General features: G+C 33.2%; 1 protein-coding gene across 4 annotated transcripts; it reads left to right on the plus strand.

Annotated features, from left to right (window-relative positions):
* The first annotated feature begins 6119 nt into the window (after window positions 1–6119).
* snai2 (snail family zinc finger 2) lies at window positions 6120–12143 on the plus strand. Of its 4 annotated transcripts, none has more exons than XR_012399114.1 (4): window positions 6120–6333; window positions 8970–9482; window positions 9878–10318; window positions 10566–12143. XR_012399114.1 is itself a non-coding variant. In XM_009297590.5 (3 exons), exons 1-3 carry the CDS (start codon window positions 6255–6257, stop codon window positions 10057–10059), a joined length of 747 nt encoding a protein of 248 aa, XP_009295865.1. In that variant the 5' UTR covers window positions 6120–6254; the 3' UTR covers window positions 10060–12143. The 4 variants fall into 4 exon arrangements, 2 of the variants coding, with proteins under 2 accessions (XP_009295865.1, NP_001008581.1); XR_012399115.1 differs by having other exon boundaries at window positions 8997–9482; XM_009297590.5 differs by having other exon boundaries at window positions 8997–9482; window positions 9878–12143.
* Window positions 12144–17343: the final 5200 nt, after the last annotated feature.

The following is a 17343-nucleotide window of genomic DNA, read 5'->3' on the forward strand; positions in this document are numbered from 1 at the left end:
GTAGCCAACTAACACCCTTTCCCTTGCCTATATCTTTCTTTTTTTAATTGTCCATCATTGACAGGTAAGTGCCAATGGCAAAAATAGACATAAGTCTGAATTTTGTCTTCTAAGTAGCCCACTTACACCCCTTCCCTATCATATCTCTCTTTTTTGAGTTGTCTATTACTGACATGCACATTTTAATGATAAAATGCATAATTAATCTGAATTTTATCATCTAAGTAGCCTACTAACACCTTTTCCTTGCCTATATTTAAGTTGTCCGTCATTGAAATGCAAACGCTAATGATAAAATGGACATTTAGTCTGACATTTGCCACCTAAGTAGCCTAACACCCTTTCCCTTGCATATATCTCTCTTTTTAGAGTTTTCCATCAATGACATGCCAATGCCAAAAATAGGCAATTAGTCTAAATTTTGTCATCTAAGTAGCCTTCTAACTCCCGTTCCCTTGCCTGTATCTCTCTTTTTTGAGGTGTCCCTCTTTGATATGCAAATGCTCAAAATAAAATTGATATTTAGTTTGAATGTTGTCATCTAAGTATCCTACTAACACCCTTTCCCTTGCCTATATATCTCTCTTTTTTTTAGTTGTCCATCATTGATATGCAAATGCTAAGGATATAATGGATAATAAATCTGTATTTTGTCACCTATGTAGCCAACTAACACCATTTCCCTTGCCCATATCTCTATTTTTTGAGTTGTCCATTGACATGCCAATGCCAAAAATATACAAATAGTGTGAATTTTGTTATCTGAGTAGCCTATTAACACCCGTTTCTTTGCCTATATCTCTTTATTTTTAGTGCATCATTGACATGCAAATGCTTCTGATAAAATGGATATCAAGTCTGAATTTTGTCATCTAAGCCTGCTAACACCCTTTTCCTGGTCTATATCTCTCTTTTGAGTTGTCCATCATTAATATGCAAATGCTAATTATAAAATTGATATTTAGTCTAAATTTTGTCATCTAAGTAGCCCAGATGTCAAAATTCAGCATGCACTGTGTAGCATGCACTGCACTCTAATCAAGCCATACTTGAAACAATACTGCCCACAACTATGTGGACACTTATTCATTGTTCATATCCCTGTCAATCGTTTTTTTTTTTTTTTTTTTTTTTTTTAGGAGTATGCTGTTGTATTTTGCACTGTCGTTGTATTTGCGCTGTCGTTGTATGCGCACTGTCTGTATTTTGCACTGTCATTTTATTTGCACTGTCTGTATTTTGTCTGGAGCCAGCACCTAAGCTTTTCACTCATCATAGCACACATACTGCTGGTGATGTGACAATAAAAGTGATTTGATTTGATACTAACACCGCTTTTCCTTGCATATATCTCTTTTATTTAGCTGTTCATCATTGACATGCAAATGCTAATGATAAAATTGATAATTAGTCTGAATTTTGCCATCTAAGTAGCCTACTAACACTCTTTTCCTGGTCTATATCTCTCTTTATTGAGTTGTCCATCATTAATATGCAAATGCTAATGATAAAACGGATAATTAATCTGAATATTGTCATTCAATTAACCTACTTACAGCCTTTTCCTTTCATATATATCTCTTTTTTGAGTTGTCTAATTTTTTTAGTCTGAGTTTTGCCATCTAAGTAGCCTACTAACACCATTTCCATTGCCTATATCTCTTTTTTGGGTTGTCCATCATTGACATGCAAATGCTAATGATAAAATTGATCTGAATTTTGCCATCTAAGTAGCCAACTAACACAGTTTTCCAAGCTCATATCTCTATTTTTTGAGTTGTCCATCATTGACATGCCAATGCCAAAAATAGACAATTAGTTGTTGACTAACCAATGTTGTCATCTAAGTACCCTACTAACACCCTTGCCTATATCTCTTCTATTTAGTTGTCCATCTTTGACATGCAAATGCTAATGATAAAATGAATATCAAGTCTGAATTTTGCCATCTAGCCTACTAACACCCTTTCCCTCGCCTATATCTCTTTTTTGAGTTGTCCATCATTGGCATGCCAATGCCAAAAATAGACAATTCGTCAGAATTTTTTCATCTAATAGCCTTCTAACAGCCCTTTACTTGCCTATATCTCTCTTTTTCCATTGTTGACATGCAAATGCTAATGATAAAATAGACAATTAGTCTGAATTTTATCATCTGAGTAGCCCACTAACACCCTTTCCCTATCATATCTCTCTCTTTTTTGAGTTGTCCATCATTGACATGCAAATGCTAATGATAAAACGCATAATTAATCTGAATATTGTCATTCAATTAACCTACTTACAGCCTTTTCCTTTCATATATATCTCTTTTTTGAGTTGTCTAATTTTTTTAGTCTGAGTTTTGCCATCTAAGTAGCCTACTAACACTCTTTTCCTTGCCAAATCTCTTTTTTGGGTTGTCCATCATTGACATGCAAATGCTAATGATAAAATTGATCTGAATTTTGCCATCTAAGTAGCCAACTAACACCGTTTTCCTAGCTCATATCTCTATTTTTTGAGTTGTCCATCATTGGCATGCCAATGCCAAAAATAGACAATTAGTTGTTGACTAACCAATGTTGTCATCTAAGTACCCTACTAACACCCTTGCCTATATCTCTTCTATTTAGTTGTCCATCTTTGACATGCAAATGCTAATGATAAAATGAATATCAAGTCTGAATTTTGCCATCTAGCCTACTAACACCCTTTCCCTTGCCTATATCTCTTTTTTGAGTTGTCCATCATTGGCATGCCAATGCCAAAAATAGACAATTTGTCAGAATTTTTTCATCTAATAGCCTTCTAACAGCCCTTTACTTGCCTATATCTCTCTTTTTCCATTGTTGACATGCAAATGCTAATGATAAAATAGACAATTAGTCTGAATTTTATCATCTGAGTAGCCCACTAACACCCTTTCCCTATCATATCTCTCTCTTTTTTGAGTTGTCCATCATTTGACATGCAAATGCCAATTATAAAATGGATAATTAATCTGAATTTTGTCACCAACACAGCATACTAACACCCCTTCCCTATAGCATAGCATACATCTATTTCAACATGGATTCTCTATTCATTTCCAGCACACATGGTGTACCGGTTAAAGATCAGGTCTGATAATGAAAAGGTTACAATTTTGTCTCTCACAATGGGTTATCAGTAGCGATCACATTGTGCCTTTGAGCAAAGCACTTAACCTCAGGTTCCTTTGGAGGGACCGTCTCGATAATAACTACTGTAAAGCACTTTGGGTAAAAGGGTCTGCTCATGCAGTCTCCATTAATGTAAAACATATTGAGTCATCAGACTGGGATTCATGTATTCTCCCATGCACTTTATCTAAAAAAGCTGTTTCTATGATCTCTTGAACCAGAGGTTGTGAAGGAGTCTGATTGTGCTGCGCTCACATTTATTTCCCCTCTCTCAGCAAACACGATCCAGGCTCTGTTGTTCATCTATATATTTATCTGGCAGCATAACAATCCATGTGTACATCTATAGTTGACAATCAAATACATGCAATGCACAAACAAATAAAGCAAATAGCAAGCATGGGATGCCAAAATGCAGTGTTATAATGCAGTTTGCAGCACTTTATAGTGACACACATGCACACACAGACAGAAACACAGACAAATTTATTCACGTCATTGAGAACAGAGAAATGAATGCACTTGCTTTTACGGCACCATGAACAAAGGATACTACCTCCATTTCTGTAATTAGTTTTGGCAGATAAGAAATCTGGCTTACAATTAAAAATTTTCCCCTGATGAGGAAGAAAATCTGCTTAGCGTGTGCCTGTTTTAATTACTCAAGACAAGAGGCTCTTTTGAGAGGTGCTTCCTCTTTATTCGCAGAAATTATGTGATCCTTTATCTTTGTTTGATGGTTATTGATTCTACCTTTTATTCCCTTCTCTTATTGATGCTCCTTGAACAGGAGGTTCTTCCAAATAATATTTTGTATACACTTTGAAGTCATTTTCGTGTCAAACATATTGGTCTCAAGTTGTTTGAATGAAGTAAACAGAGCCATTACGACCTACCGGCTCTCAATTAAGTATGAAAACTGCTCTCCTTATGAATTGTCTCTAGAACTATCAATGTAAACCCCAATTTAGGGGTGCTAATGGCTTCTCTCAGCATGAAAATGTAGTGACTTAACAGCACACACGTTTAAAGACAGCGTTATAATAACTTAACACATGCAATCTATGGAGATATGCAGCTCAAATAAATGATAACGAATTTGTTACAATGCCAGTTCTTCACAAATATGATCTGGTGTATCCTATTGATTGCCTCCAAAAGCATGCAAGCAATCTTACTAATGCATTTTTAAAAATAGCATTATTATTTTCAGGAAGTCTTGCAGCTATTTTATTTCTATTTGCATTTACTTCTCACAAGCATTTCCTCTTTGTATACAAGAATATTTCTTATTTACACAAAACCTGATTAACCTCATGACCGCATGTCCCAGATCACTAATTAATCATGCAAAACTAGTTGTGGTTTCTTGAACGCACGAGGGCGCTAGAGAATTGTAATTTAAAAGTACTTACTTCTGCATGTCAACCTTCCATTTTAACTTAACCACGCTTACAATCTTCCTAAGACATTTTAAAATAATAACATTAACATTTTCAGAAAGTCCTGCTGCTATTTTATTTGTGTGTGCATTTACTTCTCACACACATTTACTGTTTGTATACAGACTTTTTATTATTTACACAAAACCCGGTTAACCTCATGACCACAAGTCCTAGATAACCAATTAATCATGCAAAACTAATTCTAGTTGCTTGAACACAAGAGGACGCTAGTGAACTGTAATTTAAAAGTAAACTACTTACTTTGGATTTTAATATATCTACCAACTTTAACTTTAAACACATAACCAAATGGATATGAAATTAGTTATTAAAAACACACTTGCAAATATCTATCTATCTATCTATCTATCTATCTATCTATCTATCTATCTATCTATCTATCTATCTATCTATCTATCTATCTATCTATCTATCTATCTATCTATCTATCTATCTATCTATCTATCTATCTATCTACCTATCTATCTATCTGTCTATCTATCTGTCTGTCTATCTGTCTGTCTGTCTGTCTGTCTGTCTGTCTGTCTGTCTGTCTGTCTGTCTGTCCGTCTGTCCATCCGGCTGTCTGTCTATATCTATTCTGAAAAAAAAATATTAATTGGATTTACTAATTGTTTTAGGGTAACTGGTTTTAAACAATTTATTTGGGCTGAATGTGAACAAACAAATACATTTTAATAATGTTCAACATTGTTAGTTTAAACTAAAAAAAAAATGTTTGCAACCAGTAACTTTAAAGAAATTAATAAATCCAGTCTATCTATCTATCTATCTATCTATCTATCTATCTATCTATCTATCTATCTATCTATCTATCTATCTATCTATCTATCTATCTATCTATCTATCTATCTATCTATCTTGTAAAACAATACTGGTTGTCTCAAATTTTTAAGCTGATTTGTACCTAATTTATTTTTAAATGGCTTAAACCAGCTTGCGTAGCTTATAAAATTAAGTTAGAACATGATTAACTTAGTTTAATAAGTTACAATTAACCAAAAACATGTCATGACTACCCATGATCCATTATTCATTGGATTTACTATTTTTAAGGTAACTAGTAGTAACCAATTTATTTGGGCTGAAATTAAACAAACTAATTAAATAATGTTTAACATAATTTGTTTACATTTGTCATATAAATTGTTCACACCCAGCTACATAAAAAAAAAATCCAATGTAAATCGAATGAATTTTTTTTCAGTGTATATCTATCAGTTCCCTATAGGGATCATCGTTTTGATGGGCAATCCTGCATCAGACAATCAGGAACATTCGCATTCCAACAGTCTGTGTGCTTTGACCATCTGTGACAAGTCTGAACATTATTTCACCTTAGTACGCATCCCGAGCGTGAACACCTGTCTTCCTTTCCTCGACCTCTTGGCCCCGCCTCCTTAAACCACGCCTCCATTCTGATTGGCCCGGAGGTCTTGAATATGCAAGCTCAATCCCCTCCCTTTGCACCTGATTGGAAGTATTTACTTGTATTTTGCACCGAGGCGCCGGAGTGTTAGAGCAGATCAGCGCTGGAAGATGAGGCTCTGCTGGAACGAGCAGTGAGGATTACAGTGATTTGACTTGCTAAACGACAAGACAGGACCATTTTTTATCTGCCAGACAACTTTATACGTACTTCAGCATGCCTCGTTCATTCCTAGTAAAGAAGCATTTCAATGCCGCTAAGAAACCGAATTATAGTGAACTGGAGAGTCCAACAGGTAAAATACTTTGTGGATTTGGTCATTTTAACTGCATAACACTTAAAAGATTGAGTTTGTTTAACTTTTTTAAGTGTGGTAAAACTCTTAGGTAGAGTTAAGAGTTGTATTTAGCTACTAAGAGGTTGTTTAGTTGTGTTGTACATTAATACCGAATGCTTTTTAAAACGGAACAACCATGTTTGTTAATCAAAATGGTCTTTTTATTTTATTTATTTTTTATAGTACTAAAACCTGATCTCTATAGGATTGTTAAGTAAAAGCATATTATATAAGTGGTTTAAATTGATTATTTCTAAATGTAACTCAATGTAAAGATAAATAAAGAAGTAAATGGTAGTGCATGTGATTAATTTTCAGATATAAGTCTATATCATTAGTCCAAGTGTTATCATTTTAACAATCCTTTTATAATTAATTAATTAATGTTAGCCATAATTAGTTTATGTCAAATGATTTTGAATTGTAACAAACACAACAAAACTTGACTGAACTGCAAAAAACTGCAAGATTTTCTTATTAAAGGGTCAGTTCACCCAAAAATGCAAATTCTGCCCTTTCTTGACTCACCCTTCACTTGTTCAAAACCTAATTGAGTTTCTTTCTTCTGTTCGCGTAAAATGAAATATTCTGAAAAATGTTGCTAGCAGGCACCTATTGACTTTGTGCCTATTGAATTTTTTATTTTATTTATTTTTGTAATCTAAAACCTGACTTCTTTAGGATTGTTAAGTAAAAGCATGAGTGATATAAGTGTTTTAAATTGATTATTTCTTAATGTAACTCTTTGTAATGTAACTAATGTAATGCTAAGATAATTAAACAAGTAATTGGCAATGCATAGGAATAATCCTCTGATATAAATCTACATCTTTGGTACAAACGCTGGTTATCAATTGAACAATCTTTTATTTAAATTAATTAATTATTATTCGCCTTAATTATTTATTTTTAATGTCTTAATTATTAGTTTATTTTAAATGATTCTGAAATGTTATAACAGAACTCAAACTGAGCTGAACTGCAAAAAAACTGCAATATATTCTTATTAAAGGGTCAGTTTACCCAAAAATGAAAATTCTGCCATAATTTACTCACCCTTCACTTGTTCAAAACCTAATAAAGTTTCTTTTTTTCTGTTCGCACAAAAGGAGATATTCTGAAAAATGTTGCCAGCAGGCACCTACTGACTTGAAATGTTTCCTACTAAGGAAGTCAATGGCTGCAAGCAACAAGCATTCTTCAAAATATCTTCATTTGTGTGAACAGAACAACCAGTGAGATGCTTGTTAAAGGGATTGTTCACAACAATATTAAAATAACTTCATTATCTACTCTTACTCATGTGATTTTAAAGATTTATGATTTTGCTAAACACCAAAGAAGATATTTTGAAGAATGCTGGTTGCTTGCAGCCATAATAGGATTTTTTAAAAGTTAATAGCTGGCAGCTAGCAACATTTCTAAGAGTATCTTCTTTAGTGTTCAAGAGAAAAAAGAAACTTATCTAGGTTTTGAACAAGTAAAGAGTGAGCAATTAATGGCAGAACTTTCATTTTTGGGTGAACTGACCCTTTAATAAGAAAATATTGCAGTTTTTTTTTTTTTTTTTTTTTTTTGCAGTTCAGCTTAGTTTGAGTTCTGTTGTAACATTCCAGAATAATTTAAAATAAACTAATTAAAGCAAATATTGATTTTTAATAAAGTATTGTTAAAGTTATAACACTTGGACTAAAGATATAGACACAGCACATGGTCCAAAGATATACACTTATGTCTGAAGATTAATCCTATGCACCACCAATTACTCCTTTAATTATCTTTACATTACATTAGTTACATTCGAAAGAGTTATATTAAGTTATATTAGGAAATAATCAACTTAAACTACTATTTTAATTAACAAGCTGATTAACAACCAATTCTGTTGTTCTGTTCACACAAATAAAGATATTTTGAAGAATGCTTGTTGCTTGCAGCCATTGACTTCCATAGTAGGAAACATTTCAAAGTCAAAAGGTGCCTGCTAGCAACATTTTTCAGAATATCTCCTTTTGTGCGAACAGAAAATAGAAACTCAATTAGGTTTTGAACAAGTGAAGGGTGAGTAAATGAAGGGCAGAATTTTCATTTTTGGGTGAACTGACCCTTTAATAAGAAAATATTGCAGTTTTTTTTTTTTGTTCAGCTCAGTTTGAGTTCTGTTGTAACATTTTAGAAAATAGCAAACATTAATTAATTAATTGAAATAAAAGATTCTTATAATAACACGGACCATAGATGCTGTGTAGACTGGGACTTAAGATATAGACACAGCACTTAGACCAAAGATATAGACTTATGTCTGAAGATTAATCCCATGCACAACCAATTACTCCTTTAATTATCTTTACATTACATTAGTTACATTAGAAAGAGTTATATTAAGAAACAATCAATTTAAAACACTTATATCACTCATGCTTTTACTTAACAATCATGAAGAGGTCAGTTTTTAGTGTTACAAAAAATAAATAAAAAGACTATTTTGATTAAATGTGACCTGTCAAAGTATGGCTAATGCATTTAGATCTAAAAATATATGTATGTAACCCAAACACTTAACTAACACAAGTGCATTTCTCTTTTAATTGCAGTGTTTATTTCTCCATATGTCTTAAAAGCCCTCCCGGTGCCTGTTATACCTCAGCCTGAAGTGTTAAGCCCGGTGGCGTACAATCCCATAACAGTATGGACTACCAGCAACCTGCCACTGTCACCCCTTCCCCACGACCTGTCCCCCATATCCGGATACCCCTCATCTCTCTCTGACACATCCTCTAATAAGGACCACAGCGGTTCGGAGAGCCCCAGGAGTGACGAAGACGAGCGGATACAATCCACCAAGCTGTCGGACGCTGAGAAGTTTCAGTGCGGTTTGTGTAACAAGTCCTACAGCACGTATTCGGGACTCATGAAGCACAAACAGCTGCACTGCGACGCACAGAGTCGGAAATCGTTCAGCTGCAAGTACTGCGAGAAGGAATACGTGAGTCTAGGAGCCCTAAAGATGCACATAAGGACACACACGCTGCCGTGCGTTTGTAAAATGTGTGGAAAAGCTTTCTCCAGGCCTTGGCTGCTGCAGGGACACATTAGAACACACACGGGTGAGAAAATGACATGTATTAAGGGGATAGTTCACCCAAAAATGAGTGTTTACTCACCCTTAAGTGGTTCTGAAACATTTGTGAGTTGCTTATTTCTGTCAAACACGAAAGAAGATACTTTGAAGAATGCTGAAAACCTGTAACCATTGGCTTCCATTGTTAGAAAAACAATGGAAGTCAATGGTTACAGGTTTTCAGCATTCTTCAAAGTATCTTATTTTCCAGGTTTCTTCAAAATATCATCTTTTAACAGGAGAGAATCTCATTTAAATTTGAAACAAGATTTTTTTGGTGAACTACCCCTTTAATTTCTTTACTTTTATACATTTTGTGCAAGTTGAAGCCAATGCTAATGTTTTTCACATGGACTGACTTGATTTCCCTTTGCTCACTAGGTGAGAAACCGTTTTCCTGCCCCCACTGCAGTCGTGCATTCGCAGATCGATCGAACCTCCGAGCCCACCTGCAAACCCACTCAGACGTGAAGAAATACCAGTGCAAGAACTGCTCTAAAACATTCTCTCGCATGTCGCTGCTGCACAAACATGAGGAATCTGGCTGTTGCATCGCACACTGAGAGGCCTGCATTCAACAAGTGCCTCCGATTGGGAAGACTGATCTCAGACCTGTCAGATTCAACTGGAAAGGAAGTGCAAAATGCATCGCAAAAGACGATTTCAAAATGCACCTCCCCAGGGTCTGAATGAATCAAATGTTTGTGTTGAGTCAGATTCCAACCAAGATGCTACACGTTGAAGGGATAGTTTGCCTAAATGAGAATTTAATCACCATTTAATCACCCTTTATTTGTTCCAAACGTTAATGACTTTTGAACCATTGACTGATTTGTTTTTCCTACTATGGAAGTCAATGGTTACAGATTTCAAAATGGTTGCATTCTTCAAAATATTTTCTTTTCTGTTCCACCATAACCAGTTGGAACCACTACAAATCCTGTTATCATTGACTTCCATTTGTTTTGTTTTTTTTTACTATGGAAGTCAAGGGTTACAGGTTTCAAACATTCTTTAAAACATCTTTTGTGTTCAACCATAACCAATTGGAACCACTAAAACTTGTAACCATTGACTTCCATTTAATTTTCTTACTATAGAAGTCACTGTAACCATTGACTGTCATTTGTTTTTCCTACTATGGAAGTCAGTGGTTACAGCATTTAAACATGCTTCATAATATCTTCTTTTGTGTTTGACCATAACCAATTGCAACCATTACAAAACCTGTAACTATTAACTTCCATTTATTTTCCTACTATAGAAGTGTCTGTAACCATTGACTTCTATTTGTTTGTCCAAACGTGGAAGTCAATGGTTACAGGTTTCAAACATTCTTTAAAATATCTTCTTTTTGTGATCAACCAAAACCAATTGGAACCAAAGCAAAATCTGTAACCATTGACTTACATTTATTTGTCTTACTATATAAGTCACTGTAACCATTGACTTCCATTTGTTTTTTGCAAATGTGGAAGTCAATGGTTACAGGGTTTCGAACATTCTTCAAAATATCTTCTTTTTGTGATCAACCATAACCAATTAGAAATATTACAAAACCTGTAACCATTGACTTCCATTTATTTGTCCTACTAATGAAAGGCAATGGTTTGAGGTTTTGAACATGCCTCAAAATATTTTCTTTTGTGTTCAACCATAACCAATTGGAGCTATTACAAAACTGGTAACAATTGACTTCCATTACTTTTTCCTACTATAAAAGTCACTGTAACCATTGACTTCCGTTGCATTTGTTATTCTTATTATGGAAGTCAATGGTTACAGGTATCAAACATGTCTCAAAATATCTCTTTATTTTTCTACAAAACCATTGACTTCCATTGCATTGTTTTTCCTATTATGGAGGTCAATTCGGGTTTTGAACATACCTTAAAGTAGCTTCTGTTGTGTTCAACTATAACCAATCGGAAACACTAAAGGGAAAGTAAACAGTGAGGAAATTTTCATGTTCTTGAACTATCCCTTTAATTGAAACTGACCCAAGACAGCCTCTGAGCTGGTTCCTGGAGAACCTTCAACACCCTCATAAGAGAAAAGACTGTTTGCAGGAGCTCATTCATTTCAGTGCAAACGCAGATTGTCATGCGGACACCATCATGTGCCTTCCATTTCAACAGTATTTGCCCTGTATTTGGGGGTTGAGCTGATGCGTACTGAACATTTGTTTACGAGTATGTACTATTTGGGAGGTATTTTTTAACGCTAGCCTCTCTAAAAAAGCAATAATTTATAGTGCGACCGAATGTTAATTGATGGTCACTTGTATTTTAAACATCTTTGGAGAGGTAATCGGTCAGACATTTCAACCCAATGAGCTTGAGACCAAAGGAATAATTAATGCCATGTTTTTTTTATTAATAAAACGGGGAACAAGTGCAAAGTGATGTTTTCTTGAACTACAAGTATTTAAGCTGTTGTGTGGTCAAACGCAACAGCAGTCAGCCAGCACTCAGACATGCAATACTTCTGCCATGTGCCTTTATTTCATCAGGAACTTCAGAGATTTCGCCATGTAATTGTTTTTTTGAATGTATATGACACTGATATGATTGTACTTTGTATTGTAAAGTGTAAATGGATGGTATGATTTTGTACAAAAATAAAATGTACGCTTTTTTTAAATACACCATATCTGTTACCTCCTGATTTTTAAAGGGACAGTGCAAAAAGTCAGTCATCTGTATTTCCTTGTTTCAAAGAAACTCGTTTGAATAATGTTCCTTTGGGAAAATCTGTTTTGTGAATGCAATGAAAGCCTAAAACAACCCCATTGGTGATTTTTATTTGTAGCTGAACTGCCTCTTTAAATGCTAAACACTTCCATTGAATAACAATTAGCCTGATGTTGACATTTACATAGCGGTATGCAAACGTAAGAGCCATTGATGGCACATTATCAGGATTTTTTTTTTTTTTGAAAAGTACTTCATTGTAATATCTTATTTTTTAAATCTGAAAGTTAGAAACATACTATTCCTGAATACAAGAACTCAATAAGACAATTTTTTTTTTGAAAAAGGCTCATTTTACAGCTTCCCTCGAGTTAAACAGTTGTTTTACCATTATTGAATCCATTCAGGCAATTTCCAGGTCTGAAAGGAGCACTTTTAGCTTATCATTAATCATTGAATCAGATTAGACTAAAATAAAATACCAAAAAAAAAAAAAAAAAACATTTAAATAAACTAAAATAAAAATGATTTAAATTAAAACCAAACAACACAATATTTTTTTAAAAAAATTATTTTAAATAAAAATAAAAAAAAAAACAAAACAAAACAAATTAAAATAAAATACAATAAAATTCATTCATTCATTTTCTTTTTGGCTTAGTCCCTTTATTAATCTGGGGTCGCCACAGCGGAATGAACCGCCAACTTATCCAGCATATGTTTACTTTACGGATGCCCTTCCAGCTGCAACCCATCACTGGGAAAAAAAAAATATATATAAAATGATATAAAAAAAAAAAACATTTTAATGAAAACAAAACAAACAAAACAAAAAATTAAATTAAATTAAATTAAATTAAATTAAATTAAATTAAATTAAATTAAATTAAATTAAATTAAATTAAATTAAATTAAATTAAATTAAATGCAGTGGCACAGTAGGTAGTGCTGTCACCTCACAGCAAGAAGGTTCGAGCCTCGGCTGGGTCAGTTGGTGTTTCTGTGTGGAGTTTGCATGTTCTCCCTGCGTTCGCGTAGGTTTCCTCTGGGTGCTCTGGTTTCTCCCACAGCCCAAAGACATGCGATACAGGTGAATTGGGAAGGCGAAATTTTCCGTTGTGTTTGATTGTGAATGGGTGTGTATGGGTGTTTCCCAGGGATGGGTTGCAGCTGGAAGGGCATCTGCTGCGTAAAATCATGCTGGATAAGTTGCCGGTTCATTCCGCTGTGGCAACAAAAAATAAATTAAAACAAAAAATTATTTAAATAAAAAATAATTAAATTAAATATTAATTAAAATAATTTTAATTTAAATAAAAAAGCAAACAAAACATTCAATTAAATTTAATTAAAAATAACACAATGAAGGAAAAAGGGTTTTAAAAATGAGCTAATGTTGCCTATATTTCCATATATAATAAAAATAACTATCTCTAATAATATCTCTTATGCATTTTATGTTTTCCATTACTTTTTTTGTCAGTTTTAACTTTTTATTTCAGTTTAGTTTTCATTATTGTTACCTTTTGTACCAGTATCGAGTTAAACTGCCTTTTCAACAAATACTGGCAAAATAAATAAAGGAGTTTTTCCATTATTGAATCCATTCTGGCAATTTCCAGGTCAGGAGCACTTTTAGCTTAGCTTAGCATAAATCATTGAATCAGATTAGACCATTAGCATCTCACTCAGTAAAAAAAAAAAGAAAAAGAAAAAGAAAAGAAAAGAAAAAAAGAGTTTTTGTAATTTCCCTATTTAGAACTTGACTCTTTTGCCAGAAAAAAAGTTGCTATTTTCTAGGCCAGGAACTATACTCTCATTCTGACACAATAACGAATGGACTTTGGTGCTGGGCGGTTCATTCCGCTGTGGTGACCCCAAATAATTAAAGGGACTGAGCTGAAGGAAAATGAATGAACTTCGGTGCTGTAGCCGGCACAAAAAAGGGACAATTATCAAAACACTTTGATCATTTTTAATCGTTTCAAATGGTCTAATCCGATTCAATGATCTATGCTAAGCTAAAATTGCTCCTGACAGACCCAGTGATTAGGCAATTTTAAGGTCTGGCAGGAGCAGTTTTAGCTTAGCTTAGTATAAATCATTGAATCAGATTAGGATCTCACTAAAAAATTAATTAAAAGTAGGCTAGGAACTATACTCTCATTCTGATGGAATATCCAAGGGAGTTTTTCCATTTTTGAATCCATTCAGGCAAGTTCCAGGTCAGGAGCACTTTTAGCTTAGCATAAATCATTGAATCAGATTAGACCATTAGCATCTCACCAGTTAAAAAAAAAAAAAAAAAAAAAGTTTTTTTTAATTTCCCTATTTAGAACTTGATTCTTTTGCCAGAAAATGTGCTATTTTCTAGGCTAGGAACTATACTCTCATTCTGACACAATAACGAAGGGACTTTGGTGCTGGGCGGTTCATTCCGCTGTGGTGACCCCAGATAAATAAAGGGACTAAGCCGAAGGAAAATGAGTGAATGAACTTCGGTGCTGTAGCCGGCACAAAATAGGGACTATTATCAAAACACTTTGATCGTGATTAATTGCATGCTAACGGTCTAATCCAATACAATGAGCTATGCTAAGCTAAGCTAAAATTGCTCCTGACAGATTCAGTGATCATCTGTATTGATTCAAAAATTGTAAAACTCATCTGTTTAATGCTATAAGCAGTGGTCGGGTCATAACAGTGCAGTTTAACTATTTCATGATGTGTTTGCGGAGATCAAACAAGGAAGTTGCATGCACTACTTTAATTAATTTAAAAGTCATGCTGATGCTATTTAAATAATCAAAACCAACATCCTGAAAATATAAATGTGAGCAAGGCAATCAAATGTCCTTCTGGCCACATGAACCTGTCCTTGTGAACCTGTTCTGCTCCCAAACAAATCCCAAATGTTGCACCTCCTCCCTATGTTGGTCTCACTTTGCTGTCAGTTTCTTTGAAGGCTCCGGCTCTCTGAAGGGCCCGCTATGGCCAAGCCAGACTGGCTCTCACACATGTGAAAGTCCTTTACTGGATTATTACTCAGCAACCTCACAGTACACAGTGGGAACTCACATCTCGTGCAAACTAATAGTGTTTTCAAATGTGCATCTGCTGAAATGAAGCATGTGAAATAAACAGCTCCTATAAGTCCGGTGTAAAATTATCATAAAATGCAGCAGATTAAAATTCATCTGAGCTTTTGAATAAACACTGCTGGCCTTTTATTGAATGGTAAACATTATTCCAATGAAAAAAAGTCATGAGGATGCAATAAATGGGGTTTTTGTACACAGACTTTTAATTTTAGTCAGCCAGCCCCAGGGCTTCCGGTGACTTGTCATCCCATACAAAATCACTGTGTTTAAGATTTGATTTTTTTTTAAAAACATCATTGCCTGACTCAGATATGATATAAAGTGGGTATCAGACCAAACAAGAAGCACTGCATTAAATTCTAATCCCCCCACCATGTTTTTAAAATATGGAAATTAATTTTACCCCAGTATTTTCAATGGAGTTTCTGCACTAGCCTGCTGCTAATGGTGGCGTCTGCGTTTTAACTGTTTTTCGTCTCTTTTTACGCTTGAACAACTAAATGAATGCTGAAGTCTATTTACCTGATTATATTTGAATTACATTACAACATCGATGCTGTAAAATGAATCGTATGAAATTGAAAATAGTCACATAAACTTTTCACTGTCAGTTCAGCATTAGCTGAAAAACACTAGCTGTGCATATAGCACATTGCTCAGTGTGAAATTATTTTCCTGCTCTTATGATGTCAGCAAGCCCACTTTGTTGTTACACCCTTTTTCCCTTAGAAAAAACTATTAATAAATAAATTAAAATAAAATAAAATATTAAACAAAATAAAAAAATAATAAATAAAATAAATAATAAATAAAATAAACAAATAATAAAAATAAAATAAAACAAAATATAAAAATGTAAAATAAAATAAATAAATAAATAAATAAAAATAAATACATTCAAACAAAAAATTATTAAAAAAAGAAAATATATAAAAAATAAAACAAATTAAAATAAAATACATAAATAAATAACTAAAATAAACTAAAATAAAACATAAAATAAAATAAATACATTAAAACAAAATAAATAAACAAATTAATTAATTAATTAAAAAATAATTTAAAAAATTACAAAATACATTAAAACAAAATAAAAATAAATAAAATGAAATAAACAAATAACTAATAATAAATAAATACATAAAAAGTATTATTAAATTTAATTAAATAAAAATGAAAAATGAAATAAAAGAACAAATAAATAAAACTCATTAACTCAAATTATTAAGTTAATGTTGGCTATATTTCCATAATAAAAATAACTATATATTTAAAAAAATATTATTATATGTTATTATTATTATTTACCGGTTTAAATATATAAAATTATACTTTTCATGGGTAAAATGTACAGAACATCAACAATGTATATTTTAACTCGTGTTTTGTGTTTTTGATTATTTTTATTAGTTTTAATTTTTTATGTCAGTAATAATTTATTTCTAAATTTTGTTATTTAGAAATTAAATAGCATATAATTACATAAAAAAATAACCCAACATTATGCTTGTCCATGTTTGACCCAATGAGTTACAACAACCCAGCATTTATAAGAGGTAATAATATATATTATTGAGATTTTACTGTACTTTCTATTGGTACTGTGAACTAGTTTTAATTTTTTAACCAGCATAAATAAAATAAGGGGTTTGCATATGCAATTTAATTTTAGTTTAGCCGATAGTTATTTGCCTAAATTACTTCAAGAATTGTATTTTTTTACTCCTTAAAAGTGAGTAAATAAACACCCAAACTCATATGAGGAAAAACACAAATGCATTATTCATCTCTTAAGAATGAGCAAAATTACACAGCAATTTCACAGGTAAAATTACCCAGCACAAGTAGAGGCCTGGTGTGAGCACTTGCCTTGTAGGAGGATTTTGAGAAAACACTTTTCTCTTTCATGCTCTGTGGTTTTATCTTTCCGTGCTGTGACTCATGGACTCAGTATTCCAGGTGTTCATCATGACACACCTCACTGGCCCTCAGGACCCCCGACAACGCCATCAGGTGTTCACAGAAATCCACATTATTATCCGCACTATTCATA

This window comes from Danio rerio, chromosome 24 (genome assembly GCF_049306965.1).
Source record: "Danio rerio strain Tuebingen ecotype United States chromosome 24, GRCz12tu, whole genome shotgun sequence".
NCBI lineage: Eukaryota > Metazoa > Chordata > Actinopteri > Cypriniformes > Danionidae > Danio > Danio rerio.

Bases quoted from the DNA above. Each gene is read 5' to 3' on its own strand.
- snai2 (NM_001008581.1), top strand. From the start codon at position 6,255: ATGCCTCGTTCATTCCTAGTAAAGAAGCATTTCAATGCCGCTAAGAAA. The intron at 6,334-8,969 runs GTAAAATACTTT...TTTTAATTGCAG, and splicing joins TGAACTGGAGAGTCCAACAG to TGTTTATTTCTCCATATGTC. The intron at 9,483-9,877 runs GTGAGAAAATGA...TTTGCTCACTAG, and splicing joins ACACATTAGAACACACACGG to GTGAGAAACCGTTTTCCTGC.